Consider the following 18692-nt stretch of genomic DNA (forward strand, 5'->3'; position numbering starts at 1 on the left):
TTTTTCTTTTGTTAAACGTTTCTTCCACCTGCAGCACTGCTGCTGTTAAACTACTGTTGGGAGGGCAAGAGTGAATATGCGGGAATACAATGTTTATACAAACGCAGATATAAATGAAATAGTCCACAGTAACATTACAATGTTAAATCTCTATTACACATATACACATTTTCTAATTATGCCACTTTTTATCCCGTTGTCTGTTTCAGGGCCCCGCCACAAAGCACCGTAGATGACTTTTTCCACAAAAAGAGCATGAATCCATGCACACCACAGATGTCTGCTGAGCTTTCTAACAGTATCCTACAAATGATTATTAAAGACATGAGACCTCTTGCAGTTGTGGAGGGTTAAGGTTTTTGTGAAATGATTAATACATTTCATCCAGGATACAGACTTCCATCCAGGTATTACTTCACGGAGCTGATGGAGAAAAAATATGAGGCTACAGTTGAGAGAGTGAAAGAAGAAATTAAAAATGCTTCATCAAAAATCACACTCACTACTGATGCTTGGACAAGTATTGCCACTGAGGCATATTTGGGAGTCACATGTCACTCTCCATTGGTGGAAGGACAATGCAGCAAGGTTCAGCCCCCTCCCCCCCACAAAGTAGAAGTAGAAATGTAGACACAACCACTCCAAAAAACACATCAACTCCCTGATACATTTTTAATTATTTAATTCCCCATTTGAGGTGATTAGTAAAGCTCGCTAGAGGTAATTAAAGGGCAGTAGTATAGAGTATTAGTGCTGAAAGCTGCTGTAGCCTCATCCAACATGTATAATTACCTCATCAAGGGTAGTGTTGGCTTCAGCACTGCTACCCAGCATTAACTGAGAAATGTGTGTAAAGTGCAGGCGTATCACAGGCACAGACAGGGCGACAGACTGGGTCATAACTGTGGTTGGAGTCCTTCAGTAGTGATGTTAGTGCACCCTTCAATATTATTACTCTAATAAACAAACCGAGATGCTTTCCTGGGCAGGCAGCCCCAGACAGGAAGCAGGAAGAAGAGTTAGCATCTACTATTGTTTCCACAGAAATTACACAAAGGTGGAGTGTATGAAGGATCGTGTATTTGTGTGTGTGTTTGTATTACCTTGCAGGTGAGAGACCGCGTGCAGGGTTGTTTAGTCTCAGGGTCCTGAACTCCACAGTGCTTGTTAGGATCAAACACTCTCCCTGTAAAGCATACACACACATTAGACTGGTTATTTGGTCCTTTCTTTCAAATCACATTTAACGGGAGCACATTAACTTGTCTTTTGTGAGACAGCTTTTTCACTTATTTTTGTATATTCATCATTTTTTATTCATCTGATCATCCCATTCTGGTGCAAGTCCATTAGTCAAACAGCACAGTTCTGTGTAACATTATTAGCAATGCTTCCAGTATCAAACACAAACACATTGTTACAAATCATTCTTGACAGGGCATACTGACAGCCTCACAAGAATCAACTCTGACTGACAGCCCAGGGAACTCACTCCTGCATTAGTGAATAGGATCTGGAGTGAAAATGCATTTGGTGATTAAATGAAACCCTTAAACCTGCATTAACTAAGATTTAGCACAGATATGGATAAATAATATGAAAAAATTATCTAGAAGTATTGTCTCCCTACTGTACTAAAGACCCCCTACCCCACTATGCTATCTTCAGGCCTTGCGTTTATTTCTTTTCCTCTGTGGCCAGTGTTGTTAAAATCCACACTGCACTTCTTCCATGCCTCCTCTGATCTGAGGTTATAAGATGCATTTTTTCAAACCAGTATGGCTCATTTCAAAGACGGACTGTGGAGGTTGCCTATGCAGGTACAACCCAGGACCTGTTAGCTGTAGCACAGAAAAGAGTGTGACAAAGAACAAGGCAAAACCTGGGTTAACATCGATTTGGCACGTCAGAGATGGAGAGCACTAAAAGCATCCCAAGAACTAAAATTTGGTGCAGATGTGGCTTTCTTCCTTTTGGGTGTGTAAGTACTGTAGATGGCTAACGTGTATATGTCAGTATCATTAGCAAGCTAAGGTTAGCATTTCAATTTAGTGCCTCTGTACTGAATTATTCTGGTTGTAATGACTGAAATGTTAGTGCTGTGTTGTCCAATTAGCGGAAACCAGTGTGTTTTCCTGGATTAACAAATGTAAAAGTAATTTTGCAAATTTTGTCCAGTTTATGTCGGACATAACACTGCAGTCCATGTTGCATTTTATTGAGAAATTGTTAAAGTTTACGCCATCAACACAACTAGAAAAGTGGGGAGTTTATTCAATTATCAAAGCGTAACATGAAAATTCTTGTCTCACATACAACTTCTGGTTACAATGTGTGTCAAGTATGTAACACTGAACGTGATGCGATAATGTCCAGAACATTAATACTTTATCAATTTTACTGGGGTAAAAAACATTCCTCTGTATATTTTGCTTGTGTTACTGCAGATACATCCACTGCAAACAGCGTTAGACACAGATATGCATATCGCTATAAACCTGTTTATTTTACATTGCGTCGCTGCAATGCCACTGAAAACCATGGGCTCTCTATTCCGTATACATTACTTCTGGGGCCAGTTATTACTGCTGCACTACCTGACTGACACAGCTGTCTCCAGCTGTCATGATGTGGTCATGTTTGACACAGTTTCAGAGACAGGGTAGGAGGGGCAAAGAGAAGTGGAGGGAAAAGAGGAGAGGATACTGCTTGGGTTTGTTTTGACTCTCACTTCACCCTTAATGGTCAAAAATTAGAGGGAAGAGTTGGTTAATGCAGCTTTAACTTTTAAGACTGTCAGTTTGCAGCTAAAGTTTCTGATGTTTATTGCAAACAGTAAAAAAAAATTGTTACATGTAACAATATTTATCAGCTATAAAAAATAGTCAAAAATAGCAAATGAGCTTGAGGATTAATACACCAGTTGCCACCAAATATCTTAGTTTCTATAATCAATATTTTACATTTTTAATGGCTCAAATGTATATGAAAGGTGTCTCAGCAAATGTAATGCAGTGGAGCATTTAGCAGCTGAAGACCTAGATATCTTTCTGAAGAGCTCGTAGAGACTAAATCAGAGCTAAAAAGGGAGTGCACACATCCTTTAGCCAAAAACATGACTGCGGGTGAAATACAACACTGTTCTCTATCTGCTGGGTGTGTAAAGAAGCAACTGTTTGCTTACAAGTTTAACTAAAATAAAAGGTGATACAGCCACCATTGTGTTTACATCCACCACAAAGAACTGAGAACCCCAACCGATGGGCAAGTTTTGATTTATTACTTATGATACTGTTATCATTTTTAACAAATCTTTAGTTTCACTATATTGTGTATTGTAAAACTAAATTCACGGGGGTAAACACTGCCAAATATAGTTTACTGTTTCGGTAATAACTGTTATTTTCTCGTTCAAACAAATGTTTTACATAACACCCAACCTTTGTTGCTCTAACTAGCCAACCAGCAACAACCTCCAGTCAGCAGTTTATCTTAAACAGTGTTACTGTCAAAGGGCTGTAATCTTGTGCCAGCCTTTGCTATAATCCTCAGAATGTTTTTGTGCTGGTAGTATAGGACAACAGCTCCAATGGACATGGGTGAACAGACAAACTCGTTCACTGTACAAAAGCAACAATCATGAACTTAGATATAAACAAACTTACATGCTCACTCACAAACTTATTAAGGAAGCTGAGAACAGAGAGAGGAAGACAGGCAATGTGAGCACAGACTGAAGGAAGACACTGATGACAAAAGGAAACCAAACAACCCAGAGAACAGGAGGAGATGAGTGAGAGACAAGACAATAATGAAAAGAGAGAGAGAGAGAGAGAGACACACGAGTGTGTGAAAGAAAAAATAGGACAGAGTACGAGTGTGTGAGAGCAAGATGAGGAGGTCGAGGCAGGAGGTGGAGAGTGAGAGGATTAAAAAAAAATAGAGAAACACAGGAGGTGGGGAAATTCTCTGAAGAAGACAAGCAGCTTTTTGGCAGCAGGAGCTCATGAATTAGAGGGTGTAAATCAGAGGCTCAGAGAGGAGCAAGAGACAGCAAAAATGAAGAGAAATAGAGAGCGAGATAAGGAGGAGAAGAAGAGGAAAAGCTGGACAGAAGGACATGACACCTACAACCAGACTGAAGCATCCATCACATATCTACTTAACTTCACTGTTATGCATGCTGTCAGCTCTCCTACTGACAGACAATTACTACAGCGGGTTAACTCGTGTGCATCAGTGTTAATAACAAAACAAATGTGGTAGACGGGAGGATAGGCTGAGTAAGACAGAAACTGAGAAATATGAAGAGAACAGTGAGGGTATAAAGAAAAACAGAGAGAGAAAGCCATTAAAAATGATAAGGAGATGTCTCTCCCTTTTCAAAACACATAGTCTCAGCCCACCACTGTCCTGTCTGCAGCCAAACTTTCAAGCTAGATGTTTTCCAGAGGACAATGAGATAAGAAGAGAAATGTTTGTATGCCTATATGTGTTAACACAGGAATTTTGACAGAAAGCTTAGGAAAGGAAATAAAGGAGCAAAGGCAGAAATGTTTAACTCTTCCAGCACAGGAATGCGTACAAGCTATACAATCAGTTTTGTGACCTACAAGTTGGTGACTAATGATCCTAAGCTTGCCATAAAAATGGCATGACAATATTAAATGCTCTCCAGCAGGTCTGGGCAAATAAACAGTGTCAATTTTTAATGACAAAAAAACATGATAAACTGAAGAGTAATTTATGATCTGTTCTGCACTTGGATCAACCATCACCTGAACAATTACTCAAATAGGCGTCAGCAGTTAGGTTACGTTGCTGACGTGTTGAGCCAAAATGGGGAGGGGGGACATGTTGGAAATGTAAAACTGAGCAACTGTGAGGAGAGTCAGACAACCACATAGAACAATACATGTGTGGTGAATAGAGGGCAGGGTATACAACTGCAGTGATTTGGAAATGAGATTTCTAAAAGCGGATAACAGCAGATTGATATTTGTTGCAAATTTAGAAGGTCACCTGTGTGAGGGAAACAAAACATTTCCACCATCTGACAAGGTAACGTTACCATCCAGCATAAACAAAGCCAAAGTCTGCACTCCCAAACTGATAACACAAGTTTGCAAACAAGCCTTGTGGGGTAATGTCTGTTTAAACTCCTCCAGCACTTGCTCCTGTCTGCCTTTACAGCCATTATCTGATATGATAAGACCTCAAAAAGAAGCAGGGACACATCAAGTGCAATTTAACACTGGAGAAAATGTGTTTCAAAAGCTAATAAAAGTGGTTGACCCTGGGTATAACATACCAGGAAGGAACTACTTTTCAAAACCAGGGCTGCATCAGCTTTCTGCAGAATGCAGGGGAAAACTGAAGAGCAGTTGTAAACAGTTTGCCACCTCTACTGATATGTAGCCTAGCCACACAGCAGAATCTTACATGAGCCTAAATGTTATAGCACGTTGGTTCAGAAAGTATCAAATTACAGATTCAAAAATGATTGTTTAAAACCATAATGATTTATGTGGAATTCATTCAAAGTCGAGTATAACCCTTGAAATTCCCTGTGGAGTTATCCTGTAAGCAAACCATGTTGATTTCTAGTGTTACTCAACAGAACACTGTGTGTATATCACTGAGGTCTAACAAACATGATGAATATTTCCTTTCTCTTTAAAGGCATTCAATTGACATATTATAAAGCTGATTAATAAAAAAAAAAATAGCAATAGTATTTTTAGCCTAAATTACCCAGCCCTATTTAATGACAGTTACACTCCAACTGGTACCATTTGTCAGCAGTAAAGGACTGTTGGTGCACTGGGAAGCTCTAAAAAGTCTAAAAAGTAAAGAAGTGACACAGTGAAACACACAAAAACCCAGACTTCCCCTAGATTGATACAAAAATAGCCATTATTTCTCAAAACTAACCTGAGAGTCTTTTGTGTGACCTGGAGGAAGTCTTAGTCCCATTCTGGCGCTTCTTCTCCAATGGCAATGATGATGATGGAGGAAGAACACCAGATCGGTGAGAAGGCGAAGGTAAGGGGGAAGGTGAAGACGTAGAAGACAGCCGTCTGTCTAGTGGACAGCGCGCCGGACTGGGCCGCTTGTCCAGAGAGGATGGAGGTGTGGTAGAGCGTGGTGTGGACGGCCCGCTGGTGCCATGCCCGTTCATGAGCTTTTCGCTGGAGCGCTGGGAGGCTGGGGATGTGAGAGAATGTGGTTTGAGAGACGATGGGGAGGAAGAGTAGGCGAGGTGCACATGTGACGCCGAGTCAGCTCGGCTAAGGCAGGGCATCTTCTCCAGGCTTACGACTGGAAGAGATACACTGTGGAGATAAAGGACAGAGAGAGTGGAGACAATGTTTAAAGACTGCATGACTATATAAATGCTTTAGGACCAGTGTACAGCACTTTATCAGGCCTTACAAAATGTGTTGGGAATGTAAAAAAAATAAATAAATAAAATGTTTTTGTGTTAGGTTCCCACCATGTCTTGTTACGTGCCCCCTTTGGTGGATAGACAGCAAGTGGTGCCTTGCTGAAGCGGGAGTGAGGGTAATCTTTAGGGACCCTAAAGGCCAGCGTGTCCCCAGGACTGGGAGCCACAGCGGGGGCCACAGCAGGTGCTTTGGGCTTCATGGGGACCAGGGGGCTCCTGGAGGGGACGGGGGAGCTGTGGCGCTTTTCTGAAACAGGTCAAGACAGAAGCAATGATAAAGATCTCATGTGTAAACTCAAATACTCTAGATGCATGACACACACAAAAACACCAATTCAACAGATCAACACACATTCCCACTACCAAGATCATGCATTGCTAGTGGGTAGTTTTTGTGTTTGGGTACTTTTTTGGATCCGATTTGCACCCAATTAGCACCTGAATATAGTACTGAAAGTAGTGTAGTGTATTATTTACTAAACACCAACTACCCTGTTTAGGTGCCAGATAGCTATGCTGTGACACAGAAGAGAGCAAATCTGTGCCAGAACTTTTTTTTGCAAAAACAAATTATTTACAAATCAATTAAATGCACTTTTCTCTAATTAGCAGCTTCCTTGACACCATCTGAAGTGTCCTTGTGAGATAAACTCCTCCAATCTGTTACTATGCAAAGTTCAAACAAGAGCCAACAGTTAAAAATACCTTTTGACCCAGATCTGATCAGAATAGTAAAGCAAAAGGATGCTGAGACACAGAGAAAACGCGAGTAGAATAAATCACACATGGCTGTGGGAAGAAGTACGAGAGAAGTGGAGCTCACACTTACGGTTCTTGCTATGCATGTCTTTGTGGGAGCAAGGAGGGTAGGGGATGTGGGAGTGTGATCCAGGACTGTCTGTCTGTCTCTGTCTGTCTCACAGGGAAACTACACCACCGCTACCTGAATGGAAACATAAGGGTGAACACGTCACAGACACTGAGAAACGAGGTGGGTGAAGCACACTGCACGCACAGTATGATGGTATTTTATAATTAGGTGCAAAGTCAAGTTCAAAACAGAGGATGTAGTTCTTAAGGTCATCTGTCTTTAACCTGCTGGTTCAGAATATAAAGAACCAACATCTGCACGATTTAGCTGAAAGATAATTTGGTGAAAAGCAGCTGTAAATTTTGGGATGAGACCAGCCACTGTGGTTAACTGAACTTCCTGTCTGCTGATAAGATGCATATCTAAAACTTTTTAGTTAGAAAAGACATGATTATATAAGAAGAGAAGCTAAGGTAGAGGTTTTAGATTTCTAAGGTTCAAAGTGTACACCAAGTTTGTGATAGAAGCTGTTTTAACTCCTTACAGTTGCAGGCTTTACTTTTACAGCAAACTAAGTGCAGCTCTTTGTCAGTAAGAAAATACAGTAATAGTGTGTGAATCCTTATTACCCACCTTGGAAAAAAGTATCAGCATTGTTGTGCATAAAAATGCATGTATATATTTGCACATTCATCAACAATCACAACAATACATACAGACAACTGCACATATGTGCAAATTCAGCAGAGTCTTGTAGAAAACCACAACAACACAGCAAATATATAAAACTCAGGTGTCCATAAACATACTTTTCAGGCCTTGTTTTAAAATACTTGACATAGAGCATGACATGCAAGTCAAGATCAAGACATAAGGGATTGTTTAACATGTGTGCGTGTCATAATACTGTAGAATCCTGTCAGTAAATTCAGCAGCAGGCTACAAACAGCAGTACACTGAAGCAACAGGGCTAAGCAGACAGACAGACTGACTGACCCTGCATGTTTGCTTAGGGTGCAGGAAAGTGTGCTGCAGGTGACTGAAATGGGCAATGCGTGTGCCAAGTGTGGGTGTTTATTGAGGAGATTAACCAGTACATGCAAAGGTATAACAGGTGTGTGTGGGTATGATACCACATCATGAGCCTAGTGCATCAACTGCAAGTATTATGTGTGCTTTTGTCCAGTGTGAAGGCTGTAAGTAGTTTGTATGCATAGCAGTGTGTGCACGTCCCTGTGTGCAATGTATGTATGTGTACACACACACACACACATTTTATATACATATACATACACACACACACATACATATATACATATATATTGTAGCATAATCTGTGCATGTGTGTGGCAGGTGTGTAAATAGGCCAGTGGAAGCAGAGAAGCAGTGAGGCAGCTGTATTCAGTGTACCAGGATCAAAGTCCAGAGCCACATTTCCAAGATTGCAGCTCAAACTGCACACATTTCGCACATTAGACACACAATTTTAGTCAATTCAACTGTACAGTTCAATGAAGCTGTACTGTAGGAAGTGATAGAACTGTGCATGTAAAAATAGCTTCTGTATCCTAGGGTGATTTGATTTAAAGGTACTCCAGGAAGGGAATTTGTGAATAATAAATCTATAGAACTCTGATATCAGATGTGCCCTTCTGGTGCTTCAGTCAGGCCAAGTGCACCTCATACTTGTAGCTTTGTGGGTCTGACTGGACCTTTTTTTTGGTTCTGTTCCTTTTTTATTTGAAACAAATACCCCTAAAATAGTGTGTGCTTTGAAACAAAATTCATCCAGTGATTAAGGAGCCAGTTGGGAGTTATCCAAACTGATTTACAATATATGGACAAATGCCTGGGCAAGGACACTAAGCCATTTGACCACAAGGGCACCCTCACTATTGCGTTCTCCTTCCTCTCAATACTACTCTTTTTTGTCTTGTTCCTAGGTATCTTTTTTGACTTGTCTCAGGGACAAACTGTGGGAGGTCTATTCTTGTTCTTGATTGTCTCTGAAATACTATATTTTTGTTTGATTTTTCAGGTACCTGGATCTTGTTTTCTCAAGATATGTGTGGGGTGTTTATTCTTATGGTGTCATGTTGTTTTGTCCTTTACTGCTGCTGGAACACTGGAATTTCCCCACTGTGGGATCAATAAAGTTCTACCTACCTACCTCCACCTTCAGATTACATAAACTTCTGTGTGGAAAATACTGTAACATCCAGGAGAGTATGGTGTTTTCCTAATAACAAGCCATGGGTGAGCCCCGGGTTAAAGGCACTGCTGAATGAGAAGAAGAGGGTTTTCTTCTCAGGGGACAAGGAGGAGCTGAGCGGAGTGCAGCGAGAATGATTCTGTGGTGGCATCTGCAGTTTTTTACACTGTTGAAGGTTGGGCAGAAGGTAGCATGGACAGGGACAGAAAGAGACTCAACAAGCTGGTTAAGAGAGCTGGTCTAAGGTACACCTGTAATAATCATGCTGTCTAATCAGCATCTTGATGTGCCACACCTGTGAGGTGGATGGATTATCTCGGCAAAGGAGAAGTGCTCACTAACACAGATTTAGACAGATTTGTGAACAATATTTGAGAGGAATAGGCCTTTTGTGTACATAGAACAAGTCGTAGATCTTTGAGTTCAGCTCATGAAAAATGGGGGCAAGCACAAAACTGTTGCATTTATAATTTTGCTCAGTGTAGAATCATAGAGGAATCAAACAGAAGCGGGAGCTTTCTTACATCTGAGAGTGCACGCTGATCATTTGGTGTGCTTTGTTCTCAGTCATTAGCTGAGTAACTGGGCCTTCAACTCTATTACCTCTCTCTTCCTCTAAGAACTCTCTCTCCCTATTTGGTCCTGAGAGGAGGTGACAACTACTTCAATTGCCTTCACATTGCTTTTTCTAAACACCACACACACTTAAGAAAGAGCAAAGAAACTACCTCTGATGTACAATAGCAGCAGGCACGTTAATTGGCTAGAGCCTCAGTTAACAGTTCACACGCAGCCAAGCCACGATAACACTAGGCAGCGGCAGCAGCACGAGCAACGCCAGCAGTAAACAAAACTAAGTAGAACCTTTGTGGTTAAGGGAAAAACGTTCCAAAAGCAGCCAAACATCATGTGAAATCAACAACTGTGCTCAGACCCACACAATTTCACAACAACACAAACTCAGACACAGAAGTACAGAGCAGTCCACATTATTGTTAATTCAGGAGTGAAATGAAACCAAAAGGAAATGGTGGATTTTTTTTTCAACCTGCTTCAGAGCTCAATTAATCCACCACTACAAATAGAAGTTGGACAGCAAGTAGAGCGAGACAGACCCTCCTACTAGCATCAACAACATGGCCCTTTTCGTCATGCACTCCTCTTTTTCACACAGAGCAGGCCTCCAGCAGGGGAGGGGCTGGGAGACATACTGAAAAAGAATGGAGAGGGAGCTGCAGAAGATGAGAGGGGTGGAAGAAATAAATTGAAATATTTGAACCCTCCGTGGGGAGCTGCTTTATCCAAACAGAGAACTTTAAAAGGTTATGCAGACGTAATAATCAAAACATCAGTTGTAAATTCTATAGTTCTTCATGGTGTTATTCGTGACAACACCTGAAATGCTCTATGAAATAAACTCATATCAATAATATCTCATAAAATACCTAAATATGAAAGAAAGTCAGTTATTTTCACAGTTTGCCAGAGTGGTGAAAGCATGTACCTTTGTTGAGAAAATGTTCTTGTCTGTTGATAATATGCTTTGAGATTCACTCACAAGCATTAAAACCTATTTCTTTGTACATGTTTCTTTCAGAGCTCACTGCAGAGAGCACTGTACTAACACTGCCAGCATGAAGGATTTATTTTATATCCCCACAGGGGCCACTTATGCTAAGGGGATTTAAATAAACACATCCACTAAATGCAGCAAATCCCTGATACAATCTATTCTGCACAGGATCTAGCTTTAAGTTATGATCACTTGTTCAAGCACAGAAAAGCTGAGTAGCTAGTGATGCTACCTAGTGATGCTTCCATGCACAAGTCAACCATGAAAGCAGGTCCCATAATAGATGCAAACACAAGGCCAGTACGATGAACAAAACTACTCCTTAGGGTCACACCATTTAAAGCAGAATCCCCAGCAGAAAACAGTGGCACTGTACATGAGGATACTACAGTGACATGGTGAGAATGTTTCTACAATGGGAGGAAAAGCATCATAAGAATTTCTTGAAAATGGCAGTTCCTGGAGGCAATCCACTCAGTAGGGGTCAGGACGAGCATTTCATGTGATGACAAAGAGTAGCCGGGCAGTTAATGCTTCAGATCTAAGAATGAAACCAATGAACCAACTACAGTAGGTGGACACAATGACTGCACTAACATTAAAATGATTATAAAACCACATGCTGAAACAAAAACACACTAGTCAACTAGTCAGTATGTGACTTGGCCTGCTGGTCCATGATAACATCTGCTTGTTATACCGTAGCCTGATGATCAGTTTGTTTTATGGGGAAGTGTCAGGAGATTCCTACTGAATGTGTGTGTGTGTGTGTGTGTGTGCGTTTTAGACCTGTTGTTACCCACCTGTGTACATGTGAGCAGACAACGATGCTGACAACAAGAGAGAAAGGGGGACTGTAGCGGGCAGGAGCAAGGACAAAACAACAGCAGCGGCCAGAAATGTGTGTGTGTGTGTGAGAGTGAGTGAATGTGTGTAAAATAGAGAGTCTCACAATACCACTGACCTCTTTCTGCTGAGAAACAGAAAGTGAGAACGTGTGTCCATGCAACTCCTCTGGTCTCTCTCCTCTCTGGGAGAAGAGTTGTGTATATGTGCTGATTAAGCGTCACCGTGCCCCATGCCCCCCTCTCCCCAAACACCCACACATGCACACTCAAACACACTCAGGCTAGTGCACGTGCCACCAACAGAAGGCAGCAGCAGCTTGCGGACAGATGCAAGCGCGCTCATCGGAGCCACAATTAAAAACAAACAAGAGATAGACGGACAGGGTAAAGGACCAATAAGAGCTGGGTTTAGCTGTGCTACCATTTCAACAGCAAATACTCGTTTCAAATTAACATGTTGTTTGATATGCAAAGTCAACACTAAGCAACATTTCTACTAGATCACAACAGTGATTACTGGATCAGTAACAAATGCCACATGTTATGAAATGATAGTAAACCTACATGTGTAAAATGCAAGTACAGCTTAGCAAAAGCACAGAAATTAAAATGCTTACAAAGAAAAATCTGCCTCTATTCAAAAGCAGTGCAACATTATGTTAAAGGCAGAGATTGTCATCATTGTTGCCTTTGTCCATACATTTATTTCTTGGCCAAAAAGGTTTGTGCACAATGCTACAATCTGGTCAGTTATTCTGTGAATTATTTAGTGTTTTCGGCTATTATCAGCCTCCCGAGCATAACCATGTCATGTTTGTTTGTGTAGAGGATGAGTTGCAGAGAGGTTATGTTTTAAAGTGCCCTGCCGAGATAAACAAAAACTATTTTATTGATCTGAACAGCTGTGTGTGTATATGTATGCATGTTTGTTCTGTGCCTCTGTAGCCCCTTTAACACATAGATTGTGGCAAACTGTCAGTATTTGGACCCTCCTATAAGGTGGCTTTTTGATTTAGGCCCCTTTTACACTGAACTTAAAACTACCAGCAAACTGCTGCTCCTGTGTTCATTTTACACAGCTGCCAGAATCCCTGTACTAGAAGTGTGATGCTTCTCATGACGTCTGACGGTCCACGTACTTGGCAGCCAATGAATTTTCAGTTTATAAACAGAACAAACGGGCTGTAACTCATTTTGTTTGATACAGTAAGTAAATGGAAATTCAGAATTACAGTAGCCTATTACATGCACCCAGTTTGTGGTTTGTGTGTCTTGTCTAAGGGGCAGAGCTACACACACACACACACAAAGTGCACCTCACCTCAGAACAGACAGAAGCATGTGCTTTGGCTGCATTCACACAAAATCCTTCCCACAGGGTTGTGTGGCTGTGTTTAGTCATGCTTTATGACTTTACCACAGTGAAACAATCACAAAATAAAATTTAAATTCTCTGATGCATATTCTTTTTCTCGTTCTCTCATTTTTCTTGTTTCTTCGCTGCCTTATTGCAGAAAACATGTTGACAGCTACTGTACTGGAGTCAAATTCCTTGTGTGTTCAACATACCTGGCCAATAAATCTGATTCTGATTCTCTGATTTCCTTTGTTTTTGCTGACGCTGCTCTCTCTCCTCATTCACTCTCTAGCTCTCTCTCTCTCTCTCTCTCTCCCACACAGCCCTCTGAACCCTGGGTCCGCCTCATCTCATTTACACAGGAGGTGGGGAGAACTCGTCTCGGCAAAAGTCAATGAGGCATTTTTGAGGGTCAACATTGACACCCCCCCAATGCTGGTACTGCACCTTTTATACTGTACAGAACGGTGAGGTGGAAAAATCCCACACTGAAAGGGCAGTGTAAAAGGGGCTGGTGATACCCCACAGTTTGTGTACTGTCATGTAGTATATAGTTTTTCCCTGAGGATTTTCTACAACAACACCTTGAGCGGTAACTGTGTGTATTTCTTACCATAGTGTGTAAAGATGCCCTGAGGAGTGACCACCTTATTGCAGACATGGCAGACAACCAGGCAAAAATCCTCCAGTGCTGGAAACTGGCAGTGAAGCATATCTGAAACAGACACAAAAATTCAAAAAACAAAACAAATCAAACTGGGGAAATATTATAGCAGTTGTCAAAATAGTTGTAGATTTATTTTCTGTTGAGCAACTAATCCATTAACTATTTGTTTCAACTGTAAAGAAGTTGTTTCATGTATACAAAACACTCCTAGACAAGCCTGGCAGCTTCAGTGGCATGGTGCCATCTTATAGCTTTGGAGCTGCATCAGGCTCTGATATATGTGTCTTCAGAGAGGATGCTAATCCCCTGTGTCAACATTGTCACTATCAAAACCAACAAGGTAACACACACCCATCAATGACTACTGTGCGTTTTCATTAGGCAGAAAGAAACTGACAGAAAACTCTCTCCAAAACATACACTAGCTAGTGTTCTGTGTGCTAGCTAGAATACAGCAGCATTATGCCTGGAGTTACAAGAGATAGAGATCCCCCACCCACTCAAGAAAAACTGAAAAAAACAAACATAACCAATGGAGAACAGCTATTTTCTCTTTTGGATAATCTCTAAGAACCTAATCTTCCTGCACCCAAAACAACTCTACTGACAGAAATCACAGCACTTATTAGCACAGGACTAAAGCCAGACTCACTGAGGGGAGCTGGGAAGTGTTTGTGGCGAGGAAACAAGAATTGGAGAATGTGTGAGTGTCTGAAGGTGTATGGATGTGTGTCGTCATGACCTTGCATTTCTAAAAAGGATCCACTAGGTTACTCAAGGTCAAAATACCATATCATGCAGATATGTATACTGTGTGTGTGAGAGATGCTGAACTGGCAGACTGAGCCTTTGACTGTGTCTACATAAAAGGTCAGACCTGGTTTCATCACTCATGCATGAAGGACACAGACACGCACTGAGGTTGTCATGATCACAAGTAGGACTTTGTGATTCTGGAGTTGTATTAAGGATAATCACCTTTATTGACCAAGTATGTTACACACAAGGAATTTGTTTCCAGTACAGAACCGATGGCAGCCGTCTGCAGCGCCAACTCAACCAATGGTTCTAACCATCGGGGGCAACTTGGGGGTTCAGTGTCTTGCCCAAGGACACTTCGACACATGGACTGCCAGCACCGAGATTCAAACCTTCAACCTTCTGGTTGGGAGACAACTGCTCTACCCACCGCACCACTGTCACCTCCCATTCAGTAATGACTGAAGGTTACTGAGAAAACCTTAAGAGAAATGAAAATGAATTAATGCTAGGGCACCGTAGTATTAGCCAAAGCAGAAAATACAGCTGATTTTAGTTTACATGAAAGGGAATGTTGAGATGCTTTGCCAAAGTTCACCATCGTCAATACGAAAGAGATTATTCTCGCTCACTTTCCATGGCCATCAGTTCTAGACATACTCTTGGACTAAAGCTGCAATCCAAACTTTTCCTTTCTTTCTTTTCTTTCCCCGTGTTTGCTGACCAAAAAACACATTTTCGTCACTAGCAAATTAACTGTAGTGTTTATTTTCTGAATAACTGAGGATGGTGTGATCAGAGTTATGATAACGCAGGCAAGGTGTGGCAAGCTAAGTGGTAAGAAGCGCCTTTAAAATAATGTCACAGCAGTCAAGTGAATTAAGTGGCAAAGAGTAATGACTGTAATGTGAGCGGTTAAACAGAAAGAATGGAAATACTACTGGCTATGTCTGCCAAGTGGTTTAAAAGGTTAATCAGCATCACCACAGTTTGTGTCTTTCCTGTCATCGTTTGAGGAAATGAACATGTTTTATAAAGAAGCCCATGCTTAAAAAAATAAATGATGTGAAAATGTTCTCTGGCAAATGGCTAATTCCAAGGTTTACAGTAACAGAAAAGCATTTTAGTGGGAGTACCGAGGGAAAGAAAAAGAAAAGCAAGAATGCAATTCCCTCTGCATCTGCCAAATCAAATGCAAACTAAGTGTTTAGCCTATTTCTGCAGCTTGAATTGTGTGTTTGTGTGTCTCAAGCCAACTGCTGCAGTCTGCCAAATGACTGACAGGTCAGAAAATGAACTGCAAAAACAATCAGTCACTAGTGAATTAGCATGTTTGAAGCTACTAAAACCATTTATCACTGGACACTGATTAAATTTACAGTAAACCAATCAACTTCCTGCTGGAGAGCTCATGTTCGGAAGGCAACTTAAAAAAAACATGACAACATAAGAAGAAAATGTGAAGTAGAAAACAGACATTTGATTAACACCAGTGAAAAAATACAACTTTTAAGAAAGACAAAATAACATATTTCACTTTTCAATAATCATGTTTCTGCAGCTCCAGAAGGGGTGAGATATTCAGAATCTTAAAACATTTAAACCTACACCAAAATTATTACCTGTAAATATAAAATATCACTGCTCAAAACAGCTTCAGGGGTTTTCCTTGTAAATATTTTCAAGGTCAGAATCATCTAGTGCCAGGAAAACCATCTGTAGTTTGCAAAGCAAACCGTGAAATGGTTTCACTGGCAGATGATGTAAATATGATTATAGCCAAAAATAAAGGATAAATGCTCATTTAGTGTACTTAACATTCCCTATGCAAGGACAAGCTCATCCAATCCAACATCTATCCAAATTTTTTATTTACTCGCTTCTTGTTTGTAACATTTTCCATATTCCAAATTATGCTTCAATTCTGACAATACGGCAAGTTTGTTTTAGGGCTGAACTAATAACTTGTTTAATGATCAAAAAATGTACAGATTATTTATTAAATTATGAATTGTGTGGTCTATAAAATCAAATTTTTTCAACCAAAAATCATCTTTAATTTGCTCTTTACCATCACATAAAACAAAGCAAAACTGCTAATCCTCACAGATTAGAAGACTGATCTAGTGAATGTGTGGCATTTTTGCTTAAAAAAAAAAAAAAATTTCCTCAATCACATTGTGTCTCCAGTTAGATATTTTCACTGCCGTATTCATAGTAAGTAACCTTTTTTCCTCACCATTGGATGTTTGTAACGTTCCAGTTTCATGTTGGTCACATGTCATCAACACGCCCACTCGCACTACGTGAATACCCCGGACTATACGCTGCTGTATCCTCACATGGGCCCACTTGGACCTTATGCAGGCTTTGTACTGGCAGAGTAAAGTCCACTTAAGGGCTAAGTCAGCTGACTCGAACATTTCCTTTCTCACATACAGCTCCCCTGGGTAATGTCTAGAGAATTTCAGGGTTCCAGTGCATGTCTGAAACGGGCTATAGTCTGCATGTCGATGTGGTACATTCCCTTGGGTTTGATGCACCCTGCAGTTCAGTGCATTTATCCTCCACACACATTTCTCATTTTTTAAAGCATGTTTGCAGAGATGTCTTCATTATAGCGGCATCTTAGGCTACATACTGTCATCTTATTTAGCCGTTTCCTTAATGCAAAATACACTCAATGCATACCAGTATTTACTGAATCAACACCTAAAGAATCACTATCATATTAAAAGGCTTACGCTGGTTACCATCCTTACTCAGGGAGTAGTAAATATACAAATAGCACCATTACACCACTGGCTATTTCTAGTGAAATGATGACAGTGGTTGCTAGTCTAGTTACCCTAAGTTGCTTTTGGTTGTCATCATCTCCACTGCGTGCGCGTGTGTATATGAGGAAGAGACATGGTGTAAATACCAATCATGACCTGTACCACATGCTGCCAACCTGGCCCCGCCATCTACAATTATGTGTGTACACAGAGGCGTCAATGAGTCACGATGTAAAATTCAAATCCACAATGAATCACACTACTTCCTGATACATAAAAATTCACAACTAAAGCATTTACTAAAGCATCCCTGTGTGTTAGCCAGACTTGTATAGCAAGCGTCTGAGTGTGCATATTACTCTCAGCAGGTCTTCGTGTCATGTTGCCAACAGATCGGCAGTTCTGAAAACACTGCTCCTGCACTGTGTGAGTGTGAGATGAGGTATGTGAGTGACTTGTGTGTATGTGGAATTGAGGGAGGTTGATATCTGAGAGTGAGAAGAGTTTCCCGGCCTCCGTGTATGCGTCAGTGTGTTCGCACAAGGGCTGCAGCACGCTCAGACTTTTAGGGATGACTCAAGTGTGTTGGTGTGCAGGGTGTGCTCCCCTGGGTATTTATATACAGAGAGGTGTGAAGGAACTCCTTTGGCTCTGTCCCTTGGATGACTCGGAAAAAAGGTATGCACTCCCTGCTTAGGGGCATCGCACAACTAATAGTTAGAATAGTTAATAGAAACAGACTCTTTTCACAATCACACTTAGGCAGTGCTGAGCTTTACAAACACACTAAATACTAAAAGCCTGGCTGTTTCAATCAAATATTGTCTTTTTACCAACCAGACAACTGAAGATACATTAAGATGCAAAGACAAAACTACAGAAGTCCTCTTAGTTATCTGTGCCTTATATATCACATGTGGGTGTCTCATTGGAAGACAGGAAATTAATTGGCAACTATTAATTTAATTACTCTCATCATTTTCAAATAAATATGCCACAAACTCTCAGGTTTCAGCTCCTCCAATATAAACATGTGATGGTTTTTTTCTGTAGTATTAAAAAGTTAACAGAATATCTTTTGCATTTTGTAGGCAAAAGCAAAATTGTTAATCTCCTTGAGCTCCAAATAATTAATATGGACATTTTGGACAAAAGATAAACTGATTAATGTTGAAAATAATGATTAGTTACTGCTCTAAATAGAGGACACATATAGTACTATAGATGTGTAATATAGACA

General features: G+C 40.7%; 1 protein-coding gene across 2 annotated transcripts in view; it reads right to left on the bottom strand.

Annotated features, from left to right (window-relative positions):
- LOC109959865 (uncharacterized) overlaps window positions 1–18692 on the bottom strand; it is a 102600-nt gene that overhangs the window by 83015 nt on the left and 893 nt on the right. For both annotated transcript variants that reach the window (XM_020599577.1, XM_020599578.1), the window contains exons 3-7: window positions 13863–13964; window positions 7278–7391; window positions 6497–6695; window positions 5935–6335; window positions 1104–1186 (exon numbers count right to left, since the gene is read on the bottom strand). In XM_020599577.1, coding sequence (XP_020455233.1) covers window positions 1104–1186; window positions 5935–6335; window positions 6497–6695; window positions 7278–7293 — 699 coding nt within the window. In that variant the 5' untranslated portion in view covers window positions 7294–7391; window positions 13863–13964. The remainder of the gene's footprint in view (window positions 1–1103; window positions 1187–5934; window positions 6336–6496; window positions 6696–7277; window positions 7392–13862; window positions 13965–18692) is intronic.

The sequence above is a fragment of the Monopterus albus genome, unplaced genomic scaffold, assembly GCF_001952655.1.
Source record: "Monopterus albus unplaced genomic scaffold, M_albus_1.0 scaffold41.1, whole genome shotgun sequence".
Lineage (NCBI taxonomy): Eukaryota > Metazoa > Chordata > Actinopteri > Synbranchiformes > Synbranchidae > Monopterus > Monopterus albus.